At 41.5% G+C, this 11,598-nt stretch overlaps 1 protein-coding gene across 2 annotated transcripts in view; it reads left to right on the top strand.

Annotated features, from left to right (window-relative positions):
• The first annotated feature begins 362 nt into the window (after positions 1-362).
• Positions 363-11,598, top strand: part of s100b (S100 calcium binding protein, beta (neural)) — a 39,605-nt gene continuing 28,369 nt past the window's right edge. The window contains exons 1-2 of one of the 2 annotated variants that reach the window (XM_072261475.1): positions 363-529; positions 9,409-9,561. In XM_072261475.1, coding sequence (XP_072117576.1) covers positions 9,424-9,561 — 138 coding nt within the window. In that variant the 5' untranslated portion in view covers positions 363-529; positions 9,409-9,423. Of the gene's footprint in view, positions 530-9,405; positions 9,562-11,598 lie in introns of both variants that reach the window. The other variant, XM_072261476.1, reaches the window with a different exon arrangement.

The raw sequence follows: 11,598 nt of genomic DNA, 5'->3' as shown, positions 1-11,598 counted from the left end.
AGTCAGTGGTGGAGGCAGATACACTGGTGAAATTTAAGAGACTAATAGACAGGTATATGGAGGAATTTAAGGTGGGGAGTTATATGGGAGGCAGGGTTTGAGGGTTGGCACAACATTGTGGGCTGAAGGGCCTGTACTATGCTGTACTATTCTATCTTCTATGTTCTATTACCAAACAGTGTTAAACATACTGCCCTTAGGTTATATTTGAAATCATGATGAAGTCTGATCTCATTCATATTAATATCTGCTACACTATCCCTTCTGACTCTGGCTGCTACTCTCTAACACCAGCTAACTCTGTACTGGAACCTTTAAAAGGAAATTGCTGCATCATTTAACTTCATTAAGTTGCGACTGGTGTAACTGAGCTGAGGGATGTGTTGAGTCTCCACCACCGATTGGTCAGATTTGTCCGCATCGAAACTGCAGCAACGGTTTTCATCTCCCAGAGAGGATAAAAGCAACGCTGTTAAGCGGCAAAACTCACAGTCAACTCTTGCTGAAAGTTAACTGGAACCTCACCAAGGTAAGGTGGTGGTGTGGAGTGAAACTGAGATGTACCAGTATAATATGTGTCAGATTAAGACTGAAGGCTGTTAAATATCATTGCTGACTGAGGAATAGTTTTAAGATTATATTCAACAATGGAAAGAGTGAAATGAATAACTCAGAAGGTATTTTTAGATTTGATCTTATTTTATTATTTTTAAGTTACTCAGCCTGATAAAGTGGAGGAGTTAGATATACACTTAAAAAGAAATAAATCATTTAGAGTTCTTTGGGGAAAGAGCAACAGGATGGAGTAAATGAGTTATTTTTTTCACTCTCTATTGAATAACTTCATTCTGTGCTGTCTCTGTTTAAGATGCGATGAGAAAACTTCTGCGCCTGCAATGTGTCGGATTTCTTTAGATTCCATTATCTTGCCATTTCAATTCTCTTGCTGCGGACAAAATTCAAAAGCAGAAGTGTTTTCACAGTGGCAACACTGCTTCCCTTTCAGTAATAGTCCTGCTGAAGTTCAGATGGGAGCGGAGAAAATTTCTGACACTGCATCAGTGATCCTCCCGAAGCTCGAGTTTTGAAAATCCATTCATTTAAACAAAAACAGATAGATAAAAATAATAATCAGCAATGGAGAAAATAAACTATGAACTTAAAGGTCAGGATATGCACAGTTGGTCAGTTATTTAACAGAAAGATAAGTATAATACATTAGCAGAGTTATTTAGTTATATGCTAAACTTCTTAAGCTGTTTTTGTTTTCCTCTGAGTGGCTTGAGTGGGGTAGGATGGGTGGGCAGGGATTGAATGGCACAATTCAACACAACCTCTAACAGGGTTTGGAGCTAATCCATTCTAGAAAGCAAAACAGCGTTTTGCATTGTGCAGGTTCCAGCGCTCCGCTGAGTCTGTCAGTATGAACATATTAGTCTGTGAGAGGGAAACACTCCCTCCAAGTACTAAGTCCAGGAGTTGTGATGTGGGAAACTTAAAAATTATTTTAACTTCAGCCTTGAAAAAGTAATTGGACTTATTCTCCAGAAGAAAGTGTTTGCAGACTTATAGGGAAAGAACAGGAGGGTGTTAATATGCAAATAGATCCTGCAGGAAGCCAGCACAGAAATAATGGGCTGAATTGCCTCCTTCTTTATAAACTTATTTTGTTATGCCAATGTTTGACTAGCAACATTATAGAGCATATTGAAGCACTAATTTGATGGATGTAAGGTTTCTGCCTTTTGCCAAACTAATCAAAGTTCTACAGAAAATGGAAGGCCTTGTATCTGAAATTCAGATTTTTGTTTTCATTGGCTGACATGGGAGGGGATTTAATTTACATTGAATCATTCTTCTCTTCAAATAAAAGGGAAGACTAACTAATTTGACTGAAATGGTTTAGTGACACTGGTCATGTACTTTCTACTCATTTGTGTTGCTTCCCCGAGGTCTTGGGAGTTGTAGTTTGTGTACATCTTGACTGATGTAAATCCTGGCTTCTGGCCTCTTCCCCCTTCCTTTCCAGTGCTGAAGAAGGACCTCAGCCCAAAACACCCACTCTTCGTTCCTCTCAATAGATGCTGCCTGACCTGCTGAGTTCCTCCACCATTTTGTGTGGGTTATTCTGGATTTCTGCAGAATCTCTTATGTTTAGCAAGTAAAACCCATACTCTCCCCCGCCTACATGCACAGCATGAGAGACTTAATTGCTTTGCCTAAGGTGATGCTCCTGTGCAGGACCAAGGGAGTGTATTTCAGATGAGGCAAAATTTAAGCTTTCTTTACCCTGTCAGCTAGATGTAAATGTTCCTCTGACATGCATTAAAGAGCTCTGCCAACTCCCTCGACCAACACTATAAACTGATTATTTTGTTTTAAAAGAGATCTTCTGTGATCATTTGACAAATGTATCTCCTAAATTATAAGATAACACTCATTGGTGCATTGCATGTTAGAATATCCTGAGGATACATATAAATAATAATCCAATTTTTCTATGAAGTTATATGACACTTTTGACATCTCCAATTCATGTACCTGTTGCTGTTTAACATCACAAAGCAAGTACACTTGGATTTGATATTCTCTTCCACTCAGTGAGCCTCTCTGGCAGCAGTCGGGACTCACCAGCTCGGAGCTGTTGCAGGAGCCAGAAGGAAAGGAGGAGACAGTTTGAATCAGATTGCTTTATTAAACAAAGTGTGACCCATCAGAAAGTGTCCGTGACATAACAATGTAATAAAACAAAGTTTTTCTTCAGCAATTTTCAGTTTTTAGCCGGTTTGTGTATGAACATTTATAGAGATATAGTGACTCAACGTGTCAGTCATTAAATTACATTTAAAGAGGCTTTAGTGTGACAGAATTTGTGAAGGGATTACAGGTTGCTGTGGTGTTTGAGTTATTTAAAACTCAATAAATTTCCTTGTTTCCTTCCAGACAGCTAAGACAAAATCAGCAACACAACAAAAGAGTTCACTGCTGAAACTATTAAGTTATTCTAACAAATGCTGCCCAATACTAAGTAGACAATCAAACAATCCCTTGTACTGTAGCCATGGCAACAGTAGAGAAGCCCATTTTCTTTCTCATTCTGCAAGTCCACATTAAATCCACTTGACATTTATTCCTACTTTCCAAACCTCTGGAAATTTACCAGCTATTACTATTTGTAAATATTTCTGAGGCCAAAGTTATACACTTGGCTGTTCATACAACGCAGAAGTCACAGTACAATTACAGGCAAAGGCACTTACTTAATCCAACTTGTTTGTTATGTCCTGGGGCAAGAAATACATAGCCCAATCACGTCTTCAGAGGTTACAGAGATTTTGCTATATTCTGCTCATAAATGTCTCTTCACACAAAGAGAAGTTTCTTCTGCTAACCGTAAACTAATTTCCTACTGGTCTGTGGTCCTCTATTTAATATTGCTCTGGTTAGCTGCTGCATTTTCTACATTATTAAAATGACTACATTCCCAATTACTTCACCAATTGTAAGACACTATATTGCAAAATATTGTAAAGGTTGTTATGTAAATGCATGTCTTTTTTGATACAATACATCCACTAGAAATTATTTTTACTGTCCTTAACCATCTTTATCATCTTAAAAGCTCCTACATGCTTAGTAACCTATTGGACACCTTCTCCCCAACCCAAATTCCTCTAAACCATGCTCAAATCAAGAACAATGATGATGAAAAGAAGACTATGAAGAGCAGTCTTGTTTTTAAAGTCCCCTTTTATGTCTTATCATTCAGAATCCATTGCAGGATTCAAATTCTGGCCAGGCCAGAAAGTTGGAAAGTAAGATCTGTATTTTCATGGGGGGTTTATATATTTATGGACATGCACTAAGCTTCAGAGGAATTCAATAATTTCCTAGTTAATAATTGAACTACTTATCTAATAGGCAATAAATACCTCAGCAATGTACAGCAATGGGAGTCCTGTGGGCAGATAATATGAGGATGATTCATAGCTACTTTCTTGAACCACTGCAATCTGTTTAATGAAGGCAGTCTTACAGATCCAGGATTTAGACTGGGTAGCAACGAGGGAATGGCATATACCGCATTTCCATAATATAAAACTTAAAGACAAGCCAAAACTGGCCATGTTCCCATGTGGTGATGTTTGTGTCCATCTAGCTGGTAGAGGCCATGGGTATAGGAGATGCTGAAGGAAGGGGCGGCAGACCTTCAGAATCTTTTGACCTACAGAGTTGTGGAGACCAAATCACTGTTAGAATTTATTGTGAAATAGATACTTGGGGGAATGTAAGCAAGGAGGAACTAACACAGAGGAGGAAAACGAGGCTTGAGAAAGAGCAGCCATGATCATATTGAGCTGCAGGGCAAGCTTGATGGACTGAGTGGCCTACTCCAGCTCCTATCACCTTGTGTTCTTGTAAAACGGGGTCTTCAACATAAATGGCAAACTGTGATTCAGATTGTCCTAAATAATTTGAACAATTTTTGAGGATTTTCATTCATTGGTTCCTTTATTTATTCACTATGCCATTGGATGTTCCCCAAATATTACTTCACCTCTGATACTTGTGACGTAGACAAACATTGATTCGATCAGTAGTGGTACTAGATTATTTACACCTCAGTCAATTCTCAATCATCTTTCCTGAGGTGTAACCCTTGACCAGTCCCCTCACTACTATCACTACAGGCAACAAACTACCTTTTTCTTTTTCGGTCTACCAGGGATATTTTGGGTGCTCACAACATGCTAAGAATAATAAATTCAAGTGATGTGGTCATGATGCAATGTAGTTCCTCCCTAAACAAAAACAAAATTATCATGGGTTCAGTCCATCTTTCTGCATTTACACCCAGTCCTGGCTCAACCTGTCACGAGCAAATGTTGGAAACAAATGCAGGAGAATTTTGCAGTAAATCTCTGCCTTCCATGTACCCTCACAGCAATGTAAGCAGATGGAATGCTGTGAGGAGCACTTATTACAAGGACAACCAGATACAAGTTCAGCTACCCATAAAAGATGCTTTTTTACTCTGCACACATCAGTTTTATACCAGATTCTTTGGTCATCTCTATATCTGCATGCATAACATTCTTACCAGGTTTACAACTGGAGTTAACTGTAACAGGAGTTGTCACCAGGCTGGGTTTAAACCCAGTAGTAGTGAGGTGCCTGGTTATGGTGGATTTCCATATCTTGAAGCAGTGGTCTCCCAAGACAGACTTAGACTAGGTGGACCCAAGTGCAGAGGAGATCAGAGACAAGGGTGAGGTTGAAAAAAAAATCTTTACTTGAGGACTGGTTTGTGGAGGACACAAGCTAGGCAAACCCAAGACTGAGCAAAGACAAACAAACCAGAGGGAACTTAAATAGACAAACAAGTCAGGGCACAGGTGCACTGATAACTAAAAACAAGACACACATGAAAAAAATAATCAGGGGAGGAGGAGTGTCAAAATTTGGAGGACTCTGATGCCCCCAGGTGGTCAAACTGGGGCATGCAATTAACATTTCAATCTCCTTTAAGAGAGGGAATAAGAGTACCTCTATTGCAAGGGTGCCCACTTTTTATGCCATAAACCAAATCTGTGGACCCCAGGTTGGAAGTTCCTGCTCTATTGGTTTGGAGCTAACCTGCTGATCTAGTGTCAATGAGCTTCAGTAAAGAATAGTTGGAGGACTCTCAGTGACCATAACATAGACCACTTCAATCCAAGTAGCCTTACACTTGTGACTGTTTTCAACAGCTACCCCACAAAAAAAGTTAAAACATTGAATGACTTGGAGTTTTCCAAGGGAATCAAAACTTTCACTTACCACAGGCAGACTGGTAAAGTAATTTCTCCTGCCCAATGATTCAGTTTGATGATAGCTGGACTTTACATTCTGTATCCTTCTATAACATCTGACCTGCTCTTGGAGCCATTGTATGGACTCCTCTTCACGGCTATATTTCAAATAAACTCCTACAGCTCCTGTCCCCAGGCCCATCAGCATCCATTGCACTCTTCCCTGTTGCCATGTCCTGTGATCCTTGCAAAGATAAAACAACAGACTCTTTAAGTGGGATTGTCTGCCTGCCTCTGATGGAAAATGATAATGGCCGCAGGGATTGGGTGACATCTGGGGTGGGGTTCACCAATGTGGAAGTATTTGCTGGAGGATTCCACCTTTCCCTCGGGGTTAATTGGTGCCTGTTCATAATCACCAGTCTGGTTTCAGATGTTGCTACATTGCTCTAATGCTTCACGGTTCTTGTGCTCCCCTTACACCTGAATGAGTGCCAATTCAGTGTGTTTAAAGGTGATTGGCATGGGGATGTCAAAACAAGTGCCAACTTGCTATCAAACCAACAGAATCCTGATGCAGGGTCAAACCCCAAAACATTGACCATCCCCCTGTCTCCATCAATGCTGCCAGAGCCATTTTTCTCCAGCCATTTGGCTTCCGCTCCAGATCTCAGCACTTGCAGTCTCTCACATCTTGACAGCCAACCCTACCATTAGGCTCCTGAACCAGTGTGGATAACTGTGCTCACCTCAACTCTGAACTAATTCCATCGCCTACAGACTCATTTTTAAGGACTTCACAACTCATGTTCTCAGTATTATTTTCTTTTTGTTTGCAGAATTTGCCTTTTTATGAACATTGACTGCTTGTCAGACTTTCTTATGTGTAGTTTTCATAATTCTATCGCATTTCTTTATTTTCCTGTTTATGCCTGTAAGAAAATGAAACTCAGGACAGTATACGTCGACACTGGCTTTGACTTCGACTTTGTTTCAATAGGCTGCTGTGGCCAAAAGCAGACAAAAGCAAAATCAGGGTATGATCCAACTTTCTGAGTGACATTCTCTTGGGGACTCATTGCCATTTCCTTCTGAGATTTTCATGAATATTGGACATTCTTAGATCATAAGCCTAAAAGTTCATTCTCATATGGAAGGTTCAGATGTGGTATTTTGTAAAGGCAGGCTTCTATACTCTGTGTATGCACTAGCAAGCAGGAAGGTAAGGTTTCTATTATACAAGTGCGATGTAGTTATGTTGGCTTTAGATTAGTTAGAGTCCCAGCATTTACCTCAGGAGTATTATCAACTGAAACTTATCCCAAACTTTATAAAGAAAACCTGGAACTTTCAGCAGGCTGGATATCATCAGAATGTTGACTTCCGTTCTCTCTCCACAAATGCTACATGACCCGATGAGTTTTTCCAGACTTCTCTGATGTTACCTTGGACATCTGACCGAAAGTGTAGTCAAAGAAGTAGTTTTTAAGCAGCACCCTAAAGGGAGACAACTTCGGCTGATAGGGCAGGGATTTGTAGTCACAGAGGAGCACAGGGCACAAACAGACATAGAAACATAGAAACATAGAAAATAGGTGCAGGAGTAGGCCATTCAGCCCTTCGACCCTGCACCGCCATTTATTATGATCATGGCTGATCATCCAACTCAGAACCCCGCCCCAGCCTTCCCTCCATACCCCCTGATCCCCGTAGCCACAAGGACCATATCTAACTCCCTCTTAAATATAGCCAGTGTACTGGCCTCAACTGCTTCCTGTGGCAGAGAATTCCACAGATTCACCACTCTCTGAGTGAAGAAGTTTTTCCTAATCTCGGTCCTAAAAGGCTTCCCCTTTATCCTCAAACTGTGACCCCTTGTTCTGGACTTCCCCAACATTGGGAACAATCTTCCTGCATCTAGCCAGTGCAATCCCTTTAGGATTTTATACGTTTCAATCAGATCCCCCCTCAATCTTCTAAATTCCAACGAGTACAAGCCCAGTTCATCCAGTCTTTCTTCATATGAAAGTCCTGCCATCCCAGGAATCAATCTGGTGAACCTTCTTTGTACTCCCTCTATGGCAAGGATGTCTTTCCTCAGATTAGGGGACCAAAACTGCACACAATACTCCAGGTGTGGTCTCACCAAGGCCTTGTACAACTGCAGTAGTACCTCCCTGCTCCTGTACTCAAATCCTCTCGCTATAAATGCCAGCATACCATTTGCCTTTTTCACCGCCTGCTGTACCTGCATGCCCACTTTCAATGACTGGTGTATAATGACACCCAGGTCTCGTTGCACCTCCCCTTTTCCTAATCGGCCACCATTCAGATAATAATCTGTTTTCCTATTTTTGCTACCAAAGTGGATAACTTCACATTTATCCACATTAAATTGCATCTGCCATGAATTTTCCCACTCACCCAACCTATCCAAGTCACTCTGCATCCTCTTAGCATCCTCCTCACAGCTAACACTGCCACCCAGCTTCGTGTCATCTGCAAACCTGGAGATGCTGCATTTAATTCCCTCATCCAAGTCATTAATATATATTGTAAACAACTGGGGTCCCAGTACTGAGCCTTGCGGTACCCCACTAGTCACCGCCTGCCATTCTGAAAAGGTCCCGTTTATTCCCACTCTTTGCTTCCTGTCTGCTAACCAATTCTCCATCCACATCAATACCTTACCCCCAATACCATGTGCTTTAAGTTTGCACACTAATCTCCTGTGTGGGACCTTGTCAAAAGCCTTTTGAAAATCTAAATATACCACATCCACTGGTTCCCCCCTATCCACTCTACTAGTTACATCCTCAAAAAATTCAGTGAGATTCGTCAGACATGATTTTCCCTTCACAAATCCATGTTGACTTTGTCCGATGATTTCACCGCTTTCCAAATGTGCTGTTATCACATCTTTGATAACTGACTCCAGCAGTTTCCCCACCACCGACGTTAGGCTAACCGGTCTATAATTCCCCGGTTTCTCTCTCCCTCCTTTTTTAAAAAGTGGGGTTACATTAGCCACCCTTGAATCCTCAGGAACTAGTCCAGAATCTAACGAGTTTTGAAAAATTATCACTAATGCATCCACTATTTCTTGGGCTACTTCCTTAAGCACTCTAGGATGCAGACCATCTGGCCCTGGGGATTTATCTGCCTTCAATCCCTTCAATTTACCTAACACCACTTCCCTACTAACAAGTACTTCGCTCAGTTCCTCCATCTCACTGGACCCTCTGTCCCCTACTATTTCTGGAAGATTATTTATGTCCTCCTTAGTGAAGACAGAACCAAAGTAATTATTCAATTGGTCTGCCATGTCCTTGCTCCCCATAATCAATTCACCTGTTTCTGTCAGTCTTCAGCCCACCATGTCCATGCCAACCCCTTTTGCCCATCAACAGTAATCCTATTTGCCTACATTAGGATCTTATTTAAATGCACAGCTGATAATGGGGCAGAAATTAAAACCAGTGGGACCTCAAGTAGAGAGCACAGGGACCACAGAAGGATGTAGGTTTGGAGGGTGTTATAGAGATGAGACCAATGGAGATTTGAAAGAAACGGTATTAATATTAATTTACCCATTCTCTTCTTTTCACTCAAGCAGATTTTCAACCACAAAATGTCTGATCTGGAGAATGCCCTGGTGACAATTATTGAAACTTTTCACAAGTATAGTGGCAAAGATGGAGATAAACTGAAGCTGAAGAAGGCGGATCTGAAGAACCTCATTAACAATGAGCTCAGCAACTTCATTGGGGTGAGTCGAACACAAAATCCTTTATATCGAGCAGGCTTTTGTGGTGGTGGTGCTAGCAAGCTCTTCAGGGGCTGGTAATGTCTCTCAAATACTGGCAATCAGGGCGTAATTTAAAAGCAGAAGTTGTTTCTTAACATCTGATGACCTTACATGGAGATGTAACTTCACACTGTGAGACACGTAAATGTAAAGAGTGTCTAATAGTGTTGAACACAATAATATACTGAGGTGGGATTTGTTACTGTCCTTGCCTTGCGTTATTCAGCATCAGGAGGGCAGAATCCCTTATCACTTTGCTGGATCCCGTGAATCAACACTCAAGACTAGAAGGATCTTGCCCTCTTATTTATTCTCCCTCACACCTGTGTATTCTCATCTTACCTGAAAGCAACTTCCTTGAGACAGGGACAGGGAAGGCCAACGTGTTAAAAGAGAATATGTTAAGTGCTATCATGTGTGCAGCAGCTGAGAGATAATGGAGGGGAGGAAAGTCAAGGCCCAGTGGTTGAAGTCAGGAAACTGGAGTATGGAGGCCTGGCCTGGAACTGGAGGACTGTTCATATGTGTGGGTCAGTGGTGGATGGGTGGGAAGGAGGGAGGGAGGAAGGGAGCTATTTCTTTTGCCGTTGTTGTTTTGTTCTTTGTTCTGCTCTGTCCGGTTGTGCTTGGTGTAGTTCTGCTGAGCGTTGTGGGCATGCTATGTTAGTGCCAGGTGTGCTGGTTGTGAACGCAAATTACACATTTCACTGTATACTTCGAAGTACATGGGATAAGTAAATCTGAATCCGAATCGGAAAGCGGCAAGGAGTACAACATGAGTCTGAAAAAGGGTAGAATTGCATGGAGAGTCCTCCAAGTCACTGAAATTGTTTCAACAAATCAGCCATATAGTATTTAGTAAAATCTGACAATCAGCTCTCTGATTTGAAATCCCAGTGGCTCTGCATTAGGTTCATTGCAGCTCTGTTTACCACACTCCCTTCAAACTTGATGGAAATGAAGTAACGATATGTTGGTTATTGATATGAATAACATTCAACAGTCCAGAGAAATGGTCAATCCACCACTACCGATATCCTTGGCGTGCTGGATTATACTGTACTGCCTATTTTTGCCTCTGCCTTGCCAATCTTCTGCTAAAATCGCTCTGAGAATCCTGCGAAGTTTTAACATGATAGATCCAGAGAGGATATGGGGTAATCAGGGTCACTGCTTATAAATAATAATAAAAAGGAATTAAAACTAGGTGACATTTATTTACTCATCATCATAAGTCCTTGGTACTCTCTTCCTCAAAGGGTCGTAGCAACATTCTTTGAAGCATTTTTAGTGCAAAGTGACAAGCAAGGGCATGAGGAGTTATTGTGATCGGGTAGTCTTCGGGTACGCTGTGATCTCATTAGTTCAAACTTGGACGCTCAAAGTCATTTTATTATCACCACATACAACACTGAGATTCGTATTCTTGCATGCATACACAATAATCCTATAACCAGGATAGAATTAATGAAAGGCAGTGCCCAACAGGGAGGACAACCAGAGTGCAAAAGACAACAAACTCTGCAAATACGAAGCAAAAAATACTAATAAGTAAATAAATAAGCAATAAATAACGGGAACCTGAGATGAAGAGTCCTTGAAAGTGAGTCAGTGGGTTGTGGAGATAGTTCAGTGATGCGGCAAGTGAAGTTAAGTGAAGTTATTCCCTTTCTTTCAAGAGTCTGATGGTTGAGGAGTAGTAGTTGCTCCTTAAACTGATGGTCTGAGTCCATAGGCTCCTCTATCTTCTTCCTGATGGCAGCAGTGAGAGGTCAGCATGACCTGGGTGGTGGGGGTCCCTGATGACAGTACGGCTTTCCCACGGCAATGCTTTGCAAATACATACTCCCCCCGTAGCGAGAGTTAAGTGCACCAAGTTCTTGGAAGTTCATATCACAGATGACCTCACCTGGTCTCTTAATATCACCTCCCTGAACAAGAAGGCACAGCAGTGCCTCCACTTCCTATGGAGATTGAGTCAGGCTCTGCACCCCCCCC

The sequence above is a fragment of the Mobula birostris genome, chromosome 6, assembly GCF_030028105.1.
Source record: "Mobula birostris isolate sMobBir1 chromosome 6, sMobBir1.hap1, whole genome shotgun sequence".
Lineage (NCBI taxonomy): Eukaryota > Metazoa > Chordata > Chondrichthyes > Myliobatiformes > Myliobatidae > Mobula > Mobula birostris.
This window is presented reverse-complemented; position numbering and strand designations above follow the sequence as displayed.